Source organism: Bombus terrestris, chromosome 1 (genome assembly GCF_910591885.1).
Source record: "Bombus terrestris chromosome 1, iyBomTerr1.2, whole genome shotgun sequence".
NCBI classification, from domain to species: Eukaryota; Metazoa; Arthropoda; class Insecta; order Hymenoptera; family Apidae; genus Bombus; species Bombus terrestris.
This window is the reverse complement of record NC_063269.1, coordinates 12900259-12924292: the sequence shown is the minus strand read 5'-3', so window position 1 is coordinate 12924292 and position 24034 is coordinate 12900259. Positions and strand designations below refer to the sequence as shown.

The following is a 24034-nucleotide window of genomic DNA, read 5'->3' as shown; positions in this document are numbered from 1 at the left end:
TTATTCTCCACCAGAATTTCTAGTTTCTACTTCACTATTGCAAATTCTTGATTTATTATTGTTTGAATATAACCACCCATACCAAACCCAACGTAATTCTTAAAAGCAAACTAGCTTTTGAACCGATAATTTCCTAAATTCAGAAATTATATTACTCTCTACTCGTCAAATGCTTTTAGAAAATACATCTAAAGATCTGTGAAGAACATTTGGTGTCCTAAAATAAAATCCAATGCAGCTGAGTATTAATCATCACATTCTCTCTAACACTCAAGATACTCCCACCCATTCATAACGATTTCATGAAAGCTAGGGAAACGGTACATCCGTGACAGCGATTAGACACATTTGAGGCCAAGTTTCGAATTCATCGGCGTGCGCCAACGTAGAGGTATAGCTTCCATTATGTCCTCATGCATCGCCATGAAATAGAATGGAAAAAAATCGCGATACTAGATGGTTAGGTCGTGATGCTCGCTTCCTGGACAGCGAGCGGCGCGAAGAGGAGTTTAGTTGTACGCCACGATGCCACCGATGGAAACCGTGCGAAGCGACATGAGGTGAAACTTGGTCCATTGTCATGTGGCGAAGATCACGTAAGGTCACACACTCTCCCGGCCGGCTCTCGCAGCCCTGCCGATGCCCTACGTGGAAACAACAAAGGCGTCAAGTTTCGTAACGAGCAACAGAGCGTCGGCTTTATTGTTAGAAAACGGACTGGCTTTGCCTACGGTCGTCGGAAGGAACAGCGTTTCAGTTTAGTCATCTGTGGCCCCGATCCGGCTCTTCCAGACGTCGAATCCCACGATAATCTCTCGGCTCGTTTGTCCGCTTGATAATAAAGCGTGAAATGGTAATTCAGGATTACATTGTGGGAAAGTAGAAAAACATCGAATTGAGACGAGGTTTGATGAAAAACTTACAAAGTTTGAGATGATTTTGTAGTTATAAGATAGAATCGATAGTTTGTCGGGCTGAAATGGACAGTTTCTCAAATTCGACAGAACATGAAGTTGGCAATTAACCAAATGGAAAAGTTGCAAAAATCAAGTTGATTTTGCAATAGTAAGTTGACCGGTATCAATTCCGTTAAACACAAAGTCAAAAAATAGTCGAATAGAGAAATTGCGAAGTTTGTGTATTCTGTAATCGTATGGTGGTAATTTGCTGGGTCCAATAATCTAATTAGCAGAAATTATAATTGTGACACAATACTGTTAAAGGTGTCTGTGCTCAGATGAAGTTTTACTCGAGAGCTGTGTACATTTGCAAACACATACATTACGTAACTCTCCTTTCTCTTCTTCTCTTCTTTGCGTTTCTTCTATAGTATATCGAATACAACAATTATAGTAAAAAAAAGAAGTTAATATAATTAGCTGCTGAACGAACAAGGAAGGCAAAATGCGATTGATGCCTTATTAAGTTCGTTATTATATACAACCGATGTGAAATATCAATTATGTAAGTCAGAAATTCAAGATTTCAAGAGTATTTAAACCAAAGTAATACTACGTTAAAACAGAAAGCGTGTAAAATGCATGGAAATGATTCGTTCTTCAAAAAACGGTATTTTCATGGCAGAACTAGTGTAACATAAAGGCGTGGTTTTTTTCTTCTCACGCCTACCGGAAGAATCATTCATCTTCCACAACTTACGTACGGTGTCACAGTCGATTGCGAGAGACCATAGGTAAAAGCAACGGGGCTTGAAACGCTTTCTACAATTAATTACACGACACGATAGCGTCCTCGACGGTGGTCCTTAATTTGTCGCTACATCAAACGCAAATTGATTATCAACCAGTGCCACTGGTGGCTGCTAAACATTCGCTACGAGTCGTTAATCTTGCACGAAACGTTTCTCCACACTCTCCAATGGTCGACCGGAGTGTATCATGAGTCATGTCTCCTCTGAATCACGTCATTAGCTCGTTGTAATCTTCCACGAGCCCCACTACCGTAATAGTGTAAAAAAGATCAAGTTTCGAGGTAACCACATATTGCCGTGTGTAATCCAAAATTTATTGATATAGACGTAGATCTTGGCGTTCTTTTAATAAATCCCAAAACGAATCGTTGCATCGTACGTTATTGACGTCAAAACCTGTCAGGCATGGTCGAAGATGGAAGGAGATAGAATTCTTGCTTATGACTGTTACTTATGCAAATGAGACGCGCGATTAAGGCCGCGTTTCGTAACTTTCCTTTTAATTAAGGGCACCGTTGAAATTTGCTCTCGCTTAATTTTCGCACGCTCAATACGTTTTCATTGTTGCAGGGTGGCGGCGATGATTCGGACGAAGATACACAGTGCGCCCTCAGCGAGAATTGGACGTTCGAGAAGAAAACCAGACGCTGGTCCCGCGTGTGCGACGTGACGCAAACCAACGTCGAGAGGTTACAGGCGATTGTTGGGCAGAACTTGCAATCCGAGGAAGACTCGTTGGAGGATCGACTGGAAGCCGAGGAAGCCGAGGATACGATGCTGGACACTCTCAGATACAGTAGCTTACCACCTGGTACGCTTCCCGATGAGATCGGCCCGAGATTTCGAAGAACCGGCTCCGAGAGACTGAGGGATGGAGCTAAAGCTTTCCTTAGGCGGGTCGAGTCGTTGAAATCCCGAAGGCGAAAGCACCAGAACCGCGACGGCATCGTCATCAGTGGCCCGCAAATTTTAGACGTGATGTCGATGCAGCAAAAGATGAAAGAGTTGAATTGCGTGGACGTATCACCTACTGGGCCAGCGCCGGTATCTTTCAACGACCTTTTACCGGGTTCGCCGCTTCACGTGCCTGGATCACCCGTCACGTTACCAGCTTCTCCTTATCACCTTCCACCGTCGCCTCTGACTAACGCGCCTAGTCCGTTCGGCGACGATTCGTCGAGTTATTGCTCGGACGGGTCACAAGGAGGTGGCCCGACGCCTACGCCGACACGCACAAAGATGAATCGAGCGAGAAGGTTCTTGCATCGTGGCCGAGAGGATCAAGGCGCGCTCAGCGACTCCGAGTGTCAGCCTACCAGTTGGCGACACAGGTATTTCAGAGACGCGAACAGCAATCATGCTAAAGTGTTAGAGTACGTGACTGCCCATCCCCAAAGTCCCAAGGATTCGCCGACCAAAACTCCCATAAATAGTCGCGGAGGAAGCCTGAATCTTGGGAAGGAGTCGCAAAGGTACAGGGACAAGTTGTCGGGACAAAGTCAGGAAAGGTACAAGGAAGATAAGGTGGCTGCGTTGAAGAGGGAGGACAAGATGCACAAGAGCTTCAGACATCGCGACGATCCGTACAGAGAGGGTAAACCCTTGTCCAAGGAAGTGACGGTTTACAGAGAAAAGTCGAGGTCCAGGAGTTCCGAACTCGCTGGAAGTCAAGAGAGCAGTTCGACAGTAGCCAGTCGTGATTCGGATCAGGAAGAGGATTCTCCGAGGCACAAGGGTACCGTTGTTAGGTGGCACAGTTTTCAAAGGGGATCACTATATCCTGAACCGCTGGATCCTCTGTGTTCACGAGCTATGGCCTCGATGTCCTGCGGGCAACTCTTGGTACTGAGGAAATTGGCTCTGTTAAAACTGACCGCTTGCATGGAGCGATACTGTCCAACTCATCGTACGGGTTGGAACTGGGAATTGCCAAAGTTCATCAGGAAGATAAAGACTCCTGATTACAAGGATAAGACAGTCTTCGGGGTACCGTTGTTGTTATCTCTGCAGCGAACCGGCCAGGCTTTACCAAAGTGTATTCAAATCGCGTTGAGGTGGCTGAGAGCGAACGCCCTCGACCAAGTTGGAATTTTTAGGAAGAGCGGTGTCAAATCGAGGATACAGAAATTGAAAATGATGACCGAGACTCTCGGGGATAACATTAATTTTGATGGTCAGCAGGCCTTTGATGTGGCTGATCTCGTTAAGCAGTATTTCAGGGAGTTGCCGGAAGCGCTATTAACCAACAAGTTATCCGAGACCTTCATCGCCATCTTCCAACGTGAGTATATATGTACATCTATATATTAGTATCTATATCGATGACAGAATGAGACCAACACAGAATCTCTAACGCTCTTGATATTCATACATCTTTAATCTCGTAAGCGTTCTGAACTAATGACTTAATAGTAAACTAAATTAAAACCGGCAACAAAGGTAATTACAAGTATCCATAATTGTTACAGATGTACCTGTTGATCTGCGACCGGACGCGGTGCAATGCGTCCTGCTGCTTCTGCCAGACGAGCATCGGGAGGCGTTGGAGACTCTGCTCGATTTCTTGAACCACGTAGCGAGCAACGCTCCCTACAACCAAATGACAGCCTCGAACCTGGCCGTGTGCCTGGCACCGAGCCTGTTCCACTTCAACCACAGTAACACGAACGTGACCAACAGGTCGAGCAGCGTATCGCCACGTAGGAGAAAGACCGTGGGCATTCCCGATCAGAGGGAACTGTCGGAAAACAAAGCCGCTCACGACTGTCTTCTGTATCTGGTCAAGATGCATCGTGAATTATTCATGGTGAGTGGCTCGATGCCGAACGTCCAGGTCGTTCGAGAGAAGCGTCATCCGTCGTCGTCTCGAAACGGCGACTGTGATCGCGCTCGAATCTGTGATATATATACGTATATATTTATACATATGTATATGTGTGTATTATTCGGATATGTTCTCACGAGTCATGAAGGGAAATACGAGTTAATCTCATCCCCTTTTCTCTGTTTCTCGTTCCATCAGGTCTCCTCGGATATGTTGACGCAGTGTCATTTCAATTACATGGAGGAAAGCGTACCGGTCGCCTTGGAGGAGCTGGGATCCGAACTTAAGCAGGATTGGAGAGGATATCTTTACGCTTGCACTACGGCCTTGTTAAAGGAGGCGCGTGAGAAGTACGTACATTTGAAGTTTGTCTTCCCTTTTGTCGTAATTTTGTTTATGATTAATATAATGATGGATCTTCTTTAAAAAGAGTTATGCTTCCATTTACACTTTTTAGCATTTGGATGATTTCTCGCAAAGTCTTGTTTCTTTCATCGAGTTATATATTTTTTCATATACCATTCATTTTAGACTTTTTGATACAAGTTCTGGTGTTATTTTTCTACCTAGAATTCTTCTATAATTTTCATCCAATTTCAGCGAAAATTATTCGTTTAAAAAAAATATTATATACATGTAGCTAGCCATATAATCTATACTTCTTTTACAGAAGTCGAGGATGGGTCACCGTGCACAATCCAGCTGATAGTACAGTGGAAATGGCATACAAGAAGGTCGGAGATGGACATCCGCTCCGATTGTGGCGAGTATCAACCGAGGTGGAAGCACCACCGAACGAGCTTCTCCATCGTGTTCTGAGAGAAAGGCATATCTGGGATCCTCAGCTTTTAAAGTACAGACTGGTCAATAAACTGGACACCAACGTGGAGGTCTTTCAATACGCCACTGGGAACATGAGTCCTCTTCCTGCTAGGGATTATTGTGTGCTAAGGTGTGTATTCGTGTTTGAGAGGCACGATATTCAATTGCATCGAGAAACCGAACGTGACAAATAGCAAGACTGATTTATAAGAGGTGTAAAATAGGAGGGTCGAGTTGTAAATTATGTAATGTTGCATTGTGCAGATCCTGGCGTAACGATCTCCCTAAAGGAGCCTGCGTCATCGTAGAAACATCCGTAGAACATCCGGATGCTCCTGTTATGCCTGGTGGAACACGTGGTATTGTTTTAGCCTCGCGCTATCTTATCGAACCTTGTGGTAGCGGTAAATCACGGATTATGCATCTCTCCAGAGTGGATACAAAGTACGTATTCTTTGGATTTAAGGAATCGATAATCTTCTTATATACACTGTAAAAAAATTTCCTAAAAAATCCCTAAAAATATGAAAAATATGAATTGGCGATTCAATATTTTGATTGATGAATCAATACCCTTGAAGGTTAATAGCTTTAAATATTTTAAATCGCGTTAATTCTAACCTTAACCATTAAATTTAAATAAAAGATATTGATTTTCTATTCACATTAACCTTTTTACAATTTTTATATTCATATATGATTTTAAAGCATAATCCTTAATACTATTGTGCTTAATTTTAATTACAGAGGACGCACTCCAGAATGGTACAACAAAAGCTACGGCCACCTCGCTGCCCTTCACCTCAGTAAAATTCGCAGCTCCTTCAAGCATACGACAGATGGTCCTGAGAGTAAAGTCTGAGAGGAGGCAACCGTGCAACGAAGATCGTTGCACGGTCCTTTCTCTACTCTACAGGATGAGGATGACCAACATGAAGAACACAGGATCCTGAAGGATGTGCTACAGGTTCAGCCTACCATTGATGAGGAATAAAGAAGAATTCAAATCGCGCCCACTTCGTCGGTACCATGACCAACAAGTTAAGAGATCTTGGAGGATGTAATGGGACAACTCGCTGTCAAAGATATGAATCCCGTCGTGCGTTTCTCGAGTTGACTAATGAGATAATATTTATAATTGAAAATAAGGGAAACAAAAAAAAAAAAGAAAAAAGAAATGCAAAACAGAAACGTTAACGCTACCATGCACGAGCTTTAATCGATGTGAAGCATTTTTTGTTGAAGCCTGAGATGTATAGAATTAGACGAATTATTATTAATCGTGTTATTAGACGATGAAGAAGAAAGAATTTATTGTTATCGTAATTCTAGACGAAAATTCTCTCGGTGTGATGTTTTATTGTCTAAGGATCTTGCCGTCCAGTAATCGTGAAAGTCATTTAAAGAAAAAAAAAGAAAAAAAAGAAAAAAGGCAGGAGACCGAGTCGAAGGAAAGTTAAAAATGGGCTAGTACGTGTTTCCCCCGTGTACGTAGGATACAGCGCACTATTTTTGCAAATATCCGTAGTCCCATGTTATAATGTTAATCGAAATTCCACTGAGCGATGCTTTTTATCTTCGGCGATAACACATTGTGGAATATACAATATTTGCGATGTTTCGATGTAAAGAAGAAGAACGCTAACGTAGCAAATAATGTTGCCTTTTTCAATGGTTAGATAGAATGATTTCAATAATCGTATCGATTAAAATATACGCCAAGCATGAGAGAGAATGAACGTAGAATATTTTTCGATTTGTAGTCACTACAAATGCTGTTGCAATCTGTGTATGTAATATTCCGCGTCGCACGATGTTTAAATTTCACCAAATGATATACAAGCGATCCATAGGAGAATGAAGCCGCGCACAATATTATTAATTCACTGTTTAGCACTTAAGAGCCCCTATTTTGTATGTTTCTTTCGGACCAAATGCCAATATTGTATCATATCACGCGCTGTCGTAACAAGTATCTCGAGACATGGCTCTTTCAGATCAATTCTTTTTGTACATGTCACGATTTAGATGACCACGAAGACCGTGTGTGAAATTATTGTAGTGGATACGCAATTATACAATGTATGTACGTGTATTCTATTTATATACAAAAAAAGCTGACAACGTGAAAATTGGACGTCCAATGCGGTCCACTTGCGTTCGATATTTCTGTACGTGCAATTTCAAATTGTATTTTTTTCCAAATTGTCGTAAAATTACGTCTCCTTCCCCTCTAATGCCCTAATCTTACGATTAATCCGATTTAATCGAGCAATGCGAAAGGATTTTGAGTAAATGTGTAAGTTCTGGCGCCTGTTGCAACCAGGCGCTAACGATGTGAAATTCGCGTTAATTAAGCAATTGTCATTGTCACTCGTATTATCGATGTTGAAGCGTTGAAAAATCGTCATAGAGTCTATTGTTAATTGTCTGTCTGAAATTGTAAATGTCAATCGAGCCGGTGGTCCGGGGAACTGTTTTTTTTCAATTGTTCTCGGACAGTCGAGCATTTAGAACGAATCCGTCATCGTTCAAGATACGTTTGTGCATGCACTATTAACGCATAGGGACCACCTTCATTCAGACTCCCCTTACACCTTAAAAGAAAATGAAGAAAAAGAAAAAAATATATTATACAAATATACCGAATCGGGGAAAAAAACGACCTGGAGAAATAATACACCTCATCGAATCGAATTATAAGTGTATTTTAACATAATACTAGTCATTTACAAGTTAGATGAAGTTACGGATATCCGATATAAGTGTATAGATTTTTATTCTGCGAACGCTACGTCAAGAATATTTAATTATTATTATTAATATAATTATTATATTATTGACACATAGAGTAATTACATGGAAAAGAAAGAAATATATCGATGATATTTTTGTGTCCAAAAAACGCCAGTAGGGAGCACCGCGAATGTGAGTGAGTGAGAGAGAAAGAAAGAACGAGAGAGCGGGAGAGAGAGAGAGAGAGAGAGAGCAGGCGAGAGAGCGCGTCTGAATGTTTCTCCGTTATTTGTAACGATATATGGTCGTCTTTATTCTTGTAATCCGTGTTTCACTAGAATATGTAAATATGTATATTATACAATAATGAAACACGATTATATACTCATTAAACAAGATTGTTTTATTTTGTACACCTCGCGTACGAGCCATTTAATTACATTCCTAAACGCGTTTTTTCGAAACAATTAAGTTACAGCTCGCGTATTTACGATTTTCAGTTATGCAATGAACGATACAGTTAAAGTTAAAAACGATTTATCACGAGTTGTTTAATCGATACTTTGCGTTACCACGAGCAATACATTGGCGTTTTCGCGTTCGTGCTATGATCTTGCCGTTTCTCGATCAGTTAGCTGGACACAAGCTGCTATTTTCGCTTCAAAGCGTACTGTCAATTTCTATTATCGTGTAACACGTGTTGCATACCTTTCGTTTTCAATATCAAGTAGATACATTTTTTCATCGAAGAATAATTTACCTTGGAATTCTTAAGTGAGTTAAGTGTCAAACCGATTAACAATTTGTTTTATTGACTGACAGCACCAAATCTTTGGAACCGACTAGCTGTATTGAAGAGGTAACCTATTTACATTGTTATATTTACAATATTATAGTATTATCATATCACGAGAAGCGATAAACATACTCTAGAATTAATTAACTTCATTATTCTTATTAATGTTTACAATATTTTATAATGAAAATGTTAGTATCTCGTGTTACCAGCAATACAATATGTAGAATGTCTATCACTGTAACGTTATCTGAACGTCATATGAACCCCTTTTAGTAACCATATTAATTCTTAATTACTAACGTGAAAAATAACATATTACGTGATATATTTCCTCATATAGCTGAAAAATACACCTTCTGAATTTGAAATTTTACATTACTTTTTCAAAATTCTGTAACAAAAATTATAATTCGATTATTTTAATCACACTGGTAGAGTCTTCCAGACTATCGTTAAAGACTATGATGTTTATCGCTCGTTGCATCTCATATAAATAAAATAATAAATGCTAATAAAAGCTGAAAGTGTTCACGTACGCTTTGTTCCAAGCCTTCTGAGAAAATGGTTCGGCTGCACGTGAAGAAAGGCGACGAGAGCCAGTTTCTGTACGACACACTCGTGGAGGCTCGGATTGAAGACATTATATACGACATTACTATTATTTACAACGGTCGGCTGAAAGTCTCAAGAATATGTTATGGTAATGATCGCTTGTATCTCGGAAAGGGGGAATCAGATCGAGAAAGATGACATATCTAACAGCGTGGCAAAAAAAAACGTTCGCTTGTCCGTGGAAAGTTGCACTTTATTTAGGCACAGTTGACTGCGGGATCGCAAGTTAAGTGGCATGAGTTGTCCCGAGGTAACAACGTACAACGCATTATTACCGTTTTCTCGGCCTTTTTATTTTCACGTAAATGCAACGGCCCCTCGCAAACCGAACGCGTATGATTTTATCGAGCATTACCGCGGGCCGAACGAATGCCAATGATTTCATTGACGATAACAAGTTACGTATCCCTTCATTTATTCTCCGATTGTGCCATTAATCCAATGACGCGTTTTAACATTGTCTACATGCTGCCGCTCATTTATGAATTTTTCTTGACCAGAGAGATTTTACGTCTCTATTCTTCGTTATCTTCGAACCTAAACCTTTCTGGATATTGAGGGAACTTTTCAAGTTTGGGATTTTTTCTAATATAATGAATGTTGTAAGACTTTTTGTTCTTAAATGTTTATGTATATATATATATACATCTATACTTTGTAGCTATTCTAGTTAACAACACAAAGTAATATAAAATGATTTTATTACGTAAAATTACTCGATAACACGAAATAGCTTCCATTCTTAGCTTTATTCAACGACTACCCTCGCAATCTTTTTATGTTCTTTCAATGCTCTTGGTCATAACTGAAAACGATATTAGAATTATCATTATTGTTATTTTACAAAATTCGGATTAATAATATTAGTCTTAATTTTTAAAAAGGTAAATATGTACAAAAGGTCTCCTATAGTATAGTATATATATATATAGACTTGTATAACATTCCAAATTTATAAATCTATATTAAATTACAAAGACATTAATATCAAAAAAATTGCTAATAATTTCCACCCAACGACTGATTGACCTTTCACATGGATCCGCGAAAGAGAATAACAATTTACGATCAATTAAATACAGCTAACCAAGGAAGCAATTCTCCATTAGCAATTACATACGTTCTTACAGCAATGAATTATCATTTGTACGTGGTCGTATGTTCACACGAGTACTAGTCGAATCTCGACGATTTTTTTACTATTTCCAATGGACTCCTCTGCTTCGTTATAGTCAGTCTCGGTTCCTGTACGGAACGCTAACGCGAGAAATCCATTAACGATTATCTCTCGTGGAAGGCCTCACCCGCGGCTCGTAATAACAGCGCGTAATAAGAAGTCGAGGGCCGAGTTTATGAACCCATCCATCCTGCGCACCATGTAATATTAGTCACACGTCGCACCGGGATAATAATTACGCGGAGTTACGCTTAACCGTGCACCACGGTCTGTGTTTTTCGAAAAATAGAAATCGAGGAGCTGATCAAGCACGGCACCATGCTGCCCCATGACATGATGGGCCTCACCGACGAACAGGTTGAGGAGCTCAAGCTCAAGGACGAGTGGGGTGAGAAATGCGTACCGATAGGCGGATGGACCTTTAACAAGGACGTTATAGGTACGTGGAAACGTATTTAGCTCCTTCAGAAGGATACTGACATGTATGCGCATATTTATTTAGCTTTTTCACATTACGAGACAAATAATACCTACACATTTTGCCATAGAAAGTCGTTCATGAACGACATTTTAAGTATGGTTATTTAACAACACGAAGTCGCTGATGGAAATTATACGGATACTGCAGAATTCATTCTATGAAACATTCTTTCCGTGGATGTGAAAGAGTTAATTTATAGAATTTTATAGATGTAATAGGATTCAAGAGTACCATTAATATTAAATGAAATATCTTGCGTGCATGAAATTTGTTTACGAAGACCTAACTACAATTTTATTGCCAATGATTATGTACAATGTACATTATTTTTCTTAGAAATACTAAGATAGTTAAGAATTATAAATTATATAAATCAAGACATATATACTTAAAAAAAAAGTTAAAATATCGTAAAAGGGTGAAGAATTTTTATATGACAAATTATATTTTTAATCTCGTATATACAAGCGACAGACTTTTGTGCCAAGGGAAGGGAATAACGATGCAGTTTATTTTATGCCGCTCTAAACGGTCGCGCTTAGGGCGCATGCAAATGTATGGTTATCGGGAATGGAGCGTGCAACGCAGGCGAGAAATTGGCTCAACCAGAATTTTTGTTGTTTCAAATGGGCTTGTAATCGTTGCATTAATTGCTTGCCAGTCCCAGCCGGAATGTTACCACGAGTGGTTTCCATGTTTCAGGCCGCAGAAATGGCAAACAGCCTAACGTGAAGATGCAGGAGGTCTTGAAGAAAACGATCGAAGAGGCACGAACTATGGTTTCGAAGGTAATCTTCATCCTATATGTCTGTGTGTATGTGTATGTTCCTCGTTTCTTGTTTTTATAAACTCAAGGATAGACTTTTCTCGTTTTCGCCCTGTGTGTTCTACTAATGTGTTTCTGGCGTCTTTTCTCTTGTTTTTGGACTTCGTAGAAATTGGTGCAACAAGAAAAGCTGGTGACACAGAAAACCGTGCAAGAGGCATTGGACATTCTAAGGGGTGCCGTGACGATCGTTTATCCAATGGGGCTTCCTCCTCATGATATTATCCGTCAGGAATTCGAGAACACGGAGGATTTAAGCGGCACTCAAGCATCGCTCGAGGTCAGAGTTCGACCTTATTTGACTAACATTTCAAATAAATTAAATCGAATCAAATGATACTTGAATAAATAGAAATTATTTGAAAATAACAAACAATTTTTTATTTGTATAATTATTGGTAATTGTTCGATTAGAACTTTGTCTGTAGATGTTATAGGATACATTTAATGGTTGCAGGTTATAGATGTGCAATTGGCACAACTTTGGTTCTCAGGAAAAGAATTATTACCAGGGACGAAATTAAAGGATTATGTCGGGATGAACGAAAAGACAAAGATTATTATCAAGCTGCAGAAAAGAGGAGGCGGAAGACCTGCTCGTGAACCATTAATGTCAGAAGAGGAAAGGAAACAACTAATGCTACACGCTTATAAGCGACAGGAACAGCTCAAGGTAAGTGAAGCTTCCGTTTTGTTGATAAAGTAGTTTTCTCTTTTATACGTACATATATTTGAGTCACAACTTTGAAACGTTATCTATGATAGATTTCTGAAATAATTTAAAGGCAAAATTTAAATTTCCCAATTTGTACTAATACATATTGTTTTCTGGAAAAGTGATATTGTAATATTTGATATCTACATTTTCTAATGTACTAATCGATGCTAACTGTTAATTGTAAGTTACGTTATTGATAATGTAATAGTACTAAAGACATATCCCATAATTATTAAGACATTTGTACAAAAGAAGAAAACTATTTTCCATCTATACTTTGCATGCTAGAAAAATATCTACTGACGGTAAGTATTACGTATCTTCCCTTTCAATAAGTAAGTATTTGTACTATATATTATTCGAGTATAGTGCTGAAAAGTAGAAACACAATACAATGTACTTTTTTCCTCCTAATTCTGGGAGGCATTGAAGCTCACTTATCATTTTAAGCCCTGCCATCTCCAACGTTGCCGATTCAGTATAGAATATGTAAGATTCCAATGTTATCAGTGGTTGGGAAAGAAATTAAATGTTATAAAATTATAGATAAGATATGCATAGAACAGAATATCTTACAATCAAAAGTAAACCAGAGAATTTTGTATCTTTATAGTGCTTGCACATTGTATGCCCTTGTTTTATATATTCTAAATGTTATGAAACAGTTGATTGGAACAGTAATTCTCATCCACTCCTTTCTACGTAAAGGCTTATTAATCTTCAAATAAATTTTCCTTTTCTGACACATTTACGAAACAATCAATCCTTGCTCGTTATGCGAAAAAAAACAACCTGAATCTTAAAAAAAATTGGTTAAAAAATCCTAAGAATAAGATTTTAATTAAATCTTTTCAGGTGGTTAGGTCATGATATGTGCTGAAGAAAAACTAGAGTATAATTAACAATATATTTATTAACAAATACTCTCGATGTACACTTTGCGTAGAGCTTGCGATTACAATTAGCGGTTCGCGCTTCGCGGTTACAAATTCGACTTCTAGACGATGCGTTACGATAGCGATTCAGCAGAGTGTGCGGAGCGAGTTCGGATGATGTTTGCGTCGAGGGACTCTAGTCAACTATTGACTATCAACAAACGACTGCTGACTGGAGACTATCGACTGACGACTCGAGACTCGACTCTTGACTGTCTTTCCGTCACAATGATGCTGCAGAGGAAAACTATGAGGGTGTGTCTAAGGATACAAGATCATCGGCTTCGTCGAGGAAAATCTTCATTAGGAAAGTGAGGAAAATGGACGTTGCTGTTAATTGATTAATCTCTAGGTCGGTGGTTGAGGAAAGATGCTAACCGCCCTCGAGAGAAGGTTACTAACAGGAAGCATCGTACGTGAGAAAAACCATATTCTCCGTATCTTTCTATAGTATGTAATAAACTTTAGCAAATACTAAAACAAAGGCTATTTGCTCGTTTGAAGAACCTTAGCTAGAGAAATCCTAAGATTTATAGCGGGTCCTTAGGTTAGGTAGAAAATATGCTATAAAAATGTTCCGACGTCTGGCAATCATCTTGTCCGAAGGATAGGGTCTTTGTCGAGTGTCGCTACAGTACCCCTTTACGTAAACGTTTTTTTTTTTTTACACAGGTAGATCTTACGTACTAGCTTATCTACAACCTGCCTACAAAGTGAACTTTCCTGCCCGCGCGCGTGGTGTAATGACTTCTTGAGTCACCTTCGCTTTGCTGTGCTCGTTTAGCATTTTGCGTGGGTGGGGTTTTGCGCGATGTGAATACGTCGTGGTTTCCTGCGCTATTTTCGTGCTGCTGTTGTTCGATATCGTCGGTTACAATAAAAGTGGGTTTTAATCGGTCTATGGATACCTTTATATGTTTATTGTTTATTTCTATTGTAAATACAATTTTTCTCGCCTCGTTGTATCATCTTATATAGCCCGTCGTAGTGTGGTTGTAAAGGCAACGTAAAAATACATAAGGCGATGTTTTTAGTTCGCGGAAAACGAAAGTTTTCTTCGCGCCGTGTCGTGTGATCGGGTGTGGTCTGATTTTTTCTATCCGTTCTTTTAAACGATTCGCGTGTTCGGAATTGGCCTGCTGCTTCGCTGGTACGAAGAATTCTACCGGCGATCGTATGCCGGTGTCATAAACCATTTCGGCTGCCGTTGCGTTCAGGTCCTTCTTTATAGCAGTTCGTATCCCCAATAAAATAATTGGCAAGATTTCTACCCAGTTGCTCATATCGTAGCATTTGATTGCTGCTTTCAGTTGACGGTGCAAACGCTCTATCATTCCGTTGGACGCAGGGTGATAGGCTGTCGTGCGCAAATGCTTAATGCCGAGCAACCGGCATAATTCCTCGAATAATTTTGATTCGGATTGGCGTCCTTGGTCAGATGTTATTTTAAAAGACACGCAGAAACGAGATATCCACGTAGAAAGGAGAGCGAAGCAACGATTGCCGTTTCCATATCGACGATGGGAATGGCTTCGGGCCAACGCGAAAAGCGGTCGATACACGTTAGACAATATCAATAGCCTTGCGAATACTACATCACGATAATGTCTATGTGTATGTGTTCGAATCAGCCTGCTAACTCTCCAAATGTTCCGATGGGTGAGGATACGTGCCTGGTGTTGACACGAGATACATTGTAGTGTCCAGTTTTGGCAATCCTTGTTTATCGAAGACCAGACGAAACGCGTCGTCGCCAGTCTTTGCGTGGCGCGTATCCCTGGATGGGAAAGTTCATGTTGGGAATGTCCACGAGTTAAATACGCTGCGTCGCAAAGATTTCGGAACGGATTTCGTCGTACGGTGTCGCCCGATACGTCGTAATATATTTCTACGTCGTGATCGGGAAAACGTATCTTTTTTTAGGTGTAACGCGTATGTATCGAATTTGACTAATTCGCGTAGCTTGGTGTCATTTTCTTGCGCGGCGGCGAGCGTTTGGTGATCTACAAACTTTCCTGTCGCTGCGATGCGTGACAGAGCGTCGGCTACATCGTTGTCTAGACTTTATGTGACCAGTGTCGGTTGTAAATTGATGAATATAATCTAGATATCGAAATTGTCGCGGAGAGCATTCCCCTAGATTTTGATTGAATGCGTATGTCAAGGGCTTGTGATCGGCGTATATTGCGAAATTTCTGCCTTCTACGGCGTGTCGAAAACGTTTGACCGCGGTGTACATCGTGAGTAGTACGCGATCATACGCGCTATATTTTCGCTGCGCGGGGGTCAAGGATTTCGTGATAAACCATAGCGGCTGCCATTCGTCGTTCGCGCGTTGTTGCAATACTGCACCTATTGCGTAATTGGACGTGTCTACCGTGAGGCTGACGGGCGCACCTGATATAGGATGCGCTGGCATCGTGGCGTCCGCGAAGGCACGTTTCGATTCGCGAAAGCTGTTTTCAGATTGTTCCGACCACTTAATGGGCGCATTGCCCTTTTTCGCACCTTTTAACAGGTCATTAAGTGGCTGAAGTATTTTCGCGGTCCCTGGTATGAAAGTTAATCATACCGAGGTACCTACGTAGCTGCTTAACGTTCGCGGACTTCAAAATATTTACGATCACTTCAACACGTTCGGTTAGCGGCTTAATTCCGTCGGAGGAATGTGATTTCGTGCGCGCCGAATTCACATTTCTTGCGGTTTATCACTACACCGTAATCGTCGAAACGGTTGAACAGGATTCGCAAATTTTCGCAATGTTGTTTTCCGTCTTCCGAAGCTATGAGAAAGTCATCAATGTACGCGTAGACGAAATCGAGACCATGTGTGATTTCGTCGACAAATCGCTGACATGTTTGCGCGGTGTTCCGAAGTCCAAACATCATGTTGGTTGCTTCGAAAAGTCCGAAAGGTGTCGTTATCGCGGTTTTCTCGATTGTCTTCAGGTACAATCGGAATTTGATGATATGTGCGAACAAAATCGATTTTTGAAAAGATATTCTTATCATGTAGATGTTGCACGAAGTCTTCGATATGTGGCGGCGTGTACCTGTTGGGTACGGTGCAAGCGTTCAATGCACGATAGTCGCTACATAGTCGTAGCTTTCCGCCCTTCTTCACGCCTTGCTCGATGATCGTTTCAAACTCCGCTTTAACCTGTTGAAGTCGATCAGGTGCGTAGAAGTTATATCTGGAAATTCCGCCAAGAGTTGGTGGTAAACTGATTCGCCGTTAATGGTTATTATCGATATTTCGTCGGCCGTGGCAGCGTATCCCATTGATGACAATTGGGTTGTGGTGTCGAGGAGTCTTCTGTTTCGCGGGTCCACGAGCAACCCATAGCGGCTCAAAAAATCCATGCCGATGATGGGCGTTTGGACATCGACTACTGTAAAACGCCATTTGAAGGCTCATCTTAGGGACAGGTTTAGGTTAATCGCGATGGTGCCGTATGTTGCGATCCGCGTCCCGTTGGCCGCGAACAGTTCGTACTCGTTTCTGTTCATGGCTCCATGTATTTTGTTGCGCGGATATACGCATATGTCGGCACCAGTGTCCACTAGAAAGGAGATTTTTGAGTACCTGTCCATCACGAATATGCGGTGGGATGCTAGGCCGTCGTCGTTTGCCGTGTTTACGGACGGGTGGTCCCGTTTCCCGTATTCCAAGTGCATGGAGAACGGCACTTTTTCGTGCGTTCTTGGAATGTGTGAAATGCGTGGTAGTAACAAAGTCCGAACTGCTGTAGTCAGTCTCTCGAAGTCGATCTCCGACAACTCCGGCTTCGTCTTTGTGCAGGGCGGGTACTACCGACGCTCAGCGTATTTATTTGCGCTTGCATTTGGGTCATCCGTTCACTCAACACGTTGATGGTGGCGGCCAGAGGATCGCCTGCTCCGACGTTTTGTGCAGGTGGATTGATTACCGCAGTTATTCGGTCTGCGCTGACCACGACAATCCGTTCTGGTCCGAGGTCCGGACGGATCTCGTGTATACTATCGACGATCCGGGTTCGCGTTTCGGCTTTTCTGTCCTCCACGGCGGCCAGGCCATGCACATGCACCGGTATATTTATATTATTAATGAAAAATTAATCATCTCAATATCATATTATTGCTATGAAGTTACGCGATGCGCAGGATGACCTAAACTAATAAATGAAACACTAGAAATGTTTCTACCCATTCTTTATATAATAAATGCCACTACGCTTGTAAAAAATTCTACATAATACAACCGCACTCGCATCGATTCGGACCTTTCATCCCATGACATGATGAGGCGACTGGAGAAACAAAATGCATGAAACTCACAGTTCGATGTGAAGGACGTTACAGTAACTCAGAGGTACTCGTCATCACGAATCAAGATAGACCATCATTGAGAAAGAATCATTGGACCTCATTGAAGAAAGTGGAGGCTGTAGAATTTTAAAGAAAACAAAAAATATTATAATTTGTTCCTGAAGTCACAGATTATTTAAAAAAATAAAAGTAGTCAAATATGGATTTTATCACATTAAAAACTTTAATAATAATACAGGTTAAAATGCAATATTAAGGCTTTGTGTTAATCTGGATTTTATTTTGATAGAAGAATACAAATTTACCGATTTACTTGTTCTTTAATAATAATTAAATCAAGACCAAAATTTAAAAAAGTACAATATATAGAAAAATATTTACGTCATTAATTTTTGGAACACCATTACATCTTAAGAAAAGTTGATCATTGGCTCTAATACCGTAAACGAATATTTAAAAACACATATAATATGTACAAACAAATGAAAAAACTATTAATGCATCCACTTAAGTAATGATCGGCGAATATGCACTGATTCTAATTTCGCGTACACATTTCCTGAATAAAATTAAAATATATGCTGCATTAAATCTTTATTCTAATTGAATTCAGTGAGAGCTACTGTGCTCTTCAGAATATTAAAAATGCTACTACGCTGCAAACACTGATTCTATCGACCGCACTGCGCGCAATTACGAACATTCTGTGAAAGTAAAAACGTTTTAATAAAGGTGTGTTAGGGAGGAAGGAAATATAACAGAAGAAACAAGATACTTTGTTTACATATTTTTTATCTTCTTCCTATTCCCCGAACGTTTGTTTAGAAAAAACTACTGCTTTGTAAAGCTTAACTATTAAGTGGCTGTTATTAATTTTTCGTTAATATCATATTATGAAGATTGAGTATGTACCTAACTGTGATGTACGTGCATTTTATTTTCTTAATAGTGTCAAATAGTTGAATCTACTGCAAGTTTCTATGCTACAATACAATGAAATAGTGGTTCCAATATGAGTTCCAATATATTCCTATTTGAGATAAAAGAAATGATCAAATGTATTTGAAGCAAAAATAGTGAATTTTTTAATTTTTATTACCTTCACTTTAACATTCTGAACAAGATAGATATATGTATAATTGTCTATAATGAGATATATTAGATATTCATTACAAACTATAACTCGTATATTACAAAATAAATCTAAAATCTTCACCAAATACTACGTGCAATCCAATAAGAAAACAATAAAAACAATACAATAACAATAAAAACGACATGAAAAGTCATCAGATTAAACATCAATCAGCATGGCGTCGATAGTACAATCACCTTTGAAGTCAATCACGCAATCGCAATAATCTGTATAAAAGCAAATCAAGAACATTTGGATTTAACTATCACCAATTATGAAATACATATATGTACAAAAATGAGGAAATAATCGAATTCTTAAATATCGTTTAGACATCTACATAACAATACAACCTCTAAATACATAATAATCAAAGAAATAACAAGAAAAGAACATAAAAGATTGATTGATTCTTTCATATAACGATATAACACTGAACAAGTCACTATATGAACGCACATTAATAATAAGTCAATAAGAGCGTATAAATGTAGAAAGAATAACAATGAAAATATTATGACGTTATACTCACATTACGGACGTTAAATAAAGTCACACATCTTAAGATAAATCGGTGCGTACATTCGGTCTCCCTCCTCCCCTTCTTATTTAAGAATCGCTTTCGAAAATCACATTCGAAAATCGAAACGATTATTAGTTAACGAACTTCGAAATATAGTGGTACAAGAAATTTTCGCTGTTATAAGAAATATTCAGTCCTACGGTTTTTGTGTGATGAAATCAGTATTATATGGGCATGAATGAGTGGTTTCCTGGAAAAAGGTAAGTGTTCTGGCAAAACGTTTTCATTGTTAATACTGTATATGAATATTTTAGAACGTAGACAATTTCGAAATATTTGCATACGTTGTTAGACAAGTGAAATTAATTAATAAGTAATAGAAATAATTAAAGATAATTTTTACCTAGCATGAAATAGAACTATAGTTTTAACATGGAAATTTAATTACATTATTGGATCAGCTTTTATATAGGTTTGGAATAGTTATTAATGTCTAGATTATGTTAAAGTTGTACTATAATTTAATTATTATGATGATACAAAAAAAGTTAATAATGGAATAAACATAGAAAAATATTATATTTGTTTATATTATATTATATGTTCAAAATTACTGTTCCAATCATCCATCTATTTATTCAACCTGTATAAAAGATGAATAACATATGTACTATAGAAATACAGAATTTTGTGTCATCTAAAATAACAATTTATAATTTCATAGTTACATTCAATTTTTATTTTAACCATTGTGAAGATTATAACTTTATTCTATATATTATAGAATCAATAACATAGCATGTGACACGTGAATGAAAAGGGAGTCAGATGATCCCCGAAATTGCGTGTCAAAAATATCCAATATACGTTCCTATCTCTGTCTATGGTATCAAAAATGTCTTCTGATACTTTGCACAATCGGTATTTTAGAATATGGAACTTGAAAAGGGGTTTCAAAGGCGTCATAATTTTATTTTATACCTTGCTTGTGATTTGAATATGTAATGAATTTTATGAATAACTCCAACAAGAAAGAAGTATGAAATTCATTTTCTGATTAATAATTTTATATATGGAATATCCCAAATCAATATTTAATCAAAAGTTCATATTAATTATTTTATCTTCTGTGTTTTACGCAGCCATTCATTCTGTCGCATAGTATGAACGGTACGGTGATCATTACTGATTTAAAGACTCAGATAGAACAACATGTATTTTATTATCGATCATTACTGAATGTCCTTTTTAAAGTAGGTTAGTTCATTTCAGATGCACACCTCATAGTATAATGAGTATAAATCGTATGTTGTGAGAGATCTAATTGGTTCCTTTTCATGTCATATTCATTTCGTGTTAGCATGCTTGTGAAGGAAGAAATATAAATTGTTTAGACGTGATTCGACTGATTGAGCTCCATATGTTGTCAATAATTCAAAAATTTATTTTATTCAAATCACATATTAGAAAGAATCGATGGAGTCTTAATTTTGGCAAACAGTGTATGGAACTTCTGGCATACATTTATGTTTTTTCAGTTAAATAAAACAGGTTAAGTGGAATAAATCAAAAGGTAATTAAATTTAACAAACACAATAAATAATGAAGTTCTGTCAGAAATACATGAGTTTCGTGTTCACAGGATATATTCGTGCCAGTTGAACAAACTCGTTAAACGATTCTCCTATTTCTGTTATCGATCAAGAGCCATAATTGCGTGATTTCCATTTATGTTACAAAGTACATTCAACTGTGACCTATCAATAATAGAATTTATCTCTCATAATTTCCTTTTATCGTTTCATGAATTTTATCTTTTTCCGAATTGATATTTCATAAATAAATTCTTTCTCTATAGAATATGACATTTTAAAAAATAAAGTATCATATTGAATTAAATCTTTGACACAAGTTTGTTTCATGCAGTTTCCAAACAAATTTCTTCTATAAGTTTTTTAATTTATTGAAATTAATCAATGGTACATAGAGATTTTGTAATTTAATCCGTAATACTAAACTTTCTATAATATTTGCAATTTATGCGCAACTGAATATCATTTTTATTTGTTATAAGTTTTTCCGTAATGTAGAGGGATAACGAGCAAAAGTTTGCAATAAAGTTTTCTAATTTTCCCTATATTTTTCGTATCTGTTCGACAAATTATTTTTCAATGAAGAAATCGTATTTTTTCAAACTGAATTTTTCCAAGCTCCTTTCTTAACGTTATAAAAAAATTGTAGTAAGAAGTTTCAGTTCTTAATCCTGTTTGGAACTTCAAATCCTTGTTAATAATAACTCGAATCGATAGATGAATATTTAAAACAATGGTGCTTAAATTAAGACATTGTAAATATTGAACTTAATACATCACATTTGGTATAAGAAATCCCTCGTTATTAATAAATTCATGTTTTCCTATTTGCATAGTTACATATATATAATAAGATATAATAAGATAGTAACATTAAATACAATCTCGGAAACTTGTCTCGTATCTCTAATGAAATAAAGAATTCTAGACTACGGTAGATAAAAAGAATTATGGGCGAAAAAAGCAGAAAAAATGAATGTTATTCTTTCAGCTATGTAAACTATTCTTATAAAAAAAAGTAGCTTCTTTTATTTAGCAGTATCATTATTAATGAGTAAGAAAATATAAAGTAATTAATACAAATATCTAATAAGTATTGTTTCTATCACTAACTTATCTATACTTTAATTAAAAAAGAATTACTAAAATTAACTAGATTACTTAAATAACGACTATGCCTGAGATTAAAAATTCTTCGATCGATGAGAGAAAGAAGCAATTCCATATTTCTGTGTTGTTAGGGCGTAGTTATGTGTGTACATTTCGTCAAGGTCTTTGATTACATTAGTGTATCGATCTGATGATTCCAACCCCCGGTTTAAACTTTATTTAATGTAAGAATACTCTTTACTTTAGGTCAATACACTACATGGTATATTAACGACAAAAAAAGATACAGCCAACTTACGATTATAGAATTATAGGAAAACGAGCGAATAAAAATTATTTGATTGGTTGGCACGTTGATTCGACATTGAATGTACTTGATTTCGACCTACTTTCAATTCTGATGGCTATTAATGTCGACTCGACTTTGTCTCCCTTTTTATTAAGGTAGTAGGATAGTGATTAATGTTAGATTCAACCATTGAATTTCATAAATATAGAAATTTAAGCAATCGTGAATTCCAAGGTGATTAGTGAACATAAATGTTGTTACAATTTCTTATACTATTACGTAGTCTTATAAAATTTAACCAAATTAACTTTTTATTCCTGGTTTATACATTAATTCTTTATAGTTAGTTAGTAGTTATAGTTTTTTCTTCAAACATATTTAATTCTAAAAAACAAAAAATGATTATAATCTATATATCTTATATTATTACATGTTCTTATAAAATTGATATTGATTTGCTTATTTTTAATTTATAGTATTCTATATTATAGCTGGTTATAATATTCTTTATTTCGAAAAAGTTTAATTAAAAATGTTCATTTATCGCATAAAAGAAGAAAGTACTTACCATCATTATCAGTACACATATCGTAAGTGTAATCGCTCTATCGTTTCTTATTCTGTAGCTTCTCTGAAACGTGTCCTCGACAAAAAGTACAATAAGACACGCAACTCATACCAACGTTATTGTACTTTCGTTCTCAATGCTTACATTACGTTTAAAAAAGATCAAGAGATATTCATTAAACTGATATATTGAGGTAAAATTCTCGAACCGCAATTTTTCACACAGCAAACAATGGATTCGTATAATTGAAAAACACCCCGTAATATATGCAGACCCAATAAATATTTCATCTACACGCAATTATGCGAAGAGTACGTACATGTTCGTGATGGAAATACATAAGCAAAGAGAAGGAGAATAATACTGATTTTTATGCGTACTCCAATTTTAGCTATCGTACACGACTCCTAAGAGTATTCATTTCTAACAAATTCTACTACTATTGTTTTCGATGTTTTACTTATTACATTTTTAGTTTATGAAAAGTGAAATCCAAATCCAAGTACCAAAAATATTAAAATTTATGTATTAGTCCTGTAAGAAATATTAGATTAAGATTCAATTCAATCTATAATATATTCACCACTATTTTGTACAATTCCTTATCATTTTAATGGTAACTTTTTAATTTTATTTTTGAAAAATGTTCCTTACGATACATGTGTTTGTAATACGTAAAAATAAGAATTTGTGATTCGTAAAAAGTACGAATGTATAAAGTGATTAGACAATATCAAACGAATAACGAAACTGATCTCACTTCTCAAAGAGATAGCCATGAAAACCATAAACGCTTGACGCATTTACAATTACAAATATAGATCGTCGTGTAACATGCAAATTAATTGTTTCAGTCATCTCTTTCTGT

At 37.5% G+C, this 24034-nt stretch overlaps 2 protein-coding genes across 3 annotated transcripts in view; both read left to right on the top strand.

Annotated features, from left to right (window-relative positions):
* The window catches only part of LOC100652305 (rho GTPase-activating protein 7), a 351036-nt gene extending 342530 nt beyond the window's left edge, over window positions 1-8506 (top strand). For both annotated transcript variants that reach the window (XM_003393367.4, XM_012312804.3), the window contains 6 exons: window positions 2282-3992; window positions 4180-4517; window positions 4734-4885; window positions 5206-5487; window positions 5622-5801; window positions 6105-8506. In XM_003393367.4, coding sequence (XP_003393415.2) covers window positions 2282-3992; window positions 4180-4517; window positions 4734-4885; window positions 5206-5487; window positions 5622-5801; window positions 6105-6219 — 2778 coding nt within the window. In that variant the 3' untranslated portion in view covers window positions 6220-8506. The remainder of the gene's footprint in view (window positions 1-2281; window positions 3993-4179; window positions 4518-4733; window positions 4886-5205; window positions 5488-5621; window positions 5802-6104) is intronic.
* Window positions 8507-8612: 106 nt separating this feature from the next.
* On the top strand, window positions 8613-13576 carry LOC105665626 (cilia- and flagella-associated protein 298). Its single transcript, XM_048405859.1, has 6 exons — window positions 8613-9592; window positions 10971-11120; window positions 11865-11950; window positions 12098-12268; window positions 12446-12661; window positions 13562-13576. The coding sequence occupies exons 1-6, from the start codon at window positions 9454-9456 to the stop codon at window positions 13574-13576; spliced, it is 777 nt and encodes a 258-aa protein (XP_048261816.1). The 5' UTR covers window positions 8613-9453.
* The last annotated feature ends 10458 nt before the right edge of the window (window positions 13577-24034 follow it).

Bases quoted from the DNA above. Each gene is read 5' to 3' on its own strand.
- LOC105665626 (XM_048405859.1), top strand. From the start codon at position 9,454: ATGGTTCGGCTGCACGTGAAGAAAGGCGACGAGAGCCAGTTTCTGTAC. The intron at 11,121-11,864 runs GTACGTGGAAAC...TCCATGTTTCAG, and splicing joins CTTTAACAAGGACGTTATAG to GCCGCAGAAATGGCAAACAG. The intron at 12,269-12,445 runs GTCAGAGTTCGA...TAATGGTTGCAG, and splicing joins GCACTCAAGCATCGCTCGAG to GTTATAGATGTGCAATTGGC.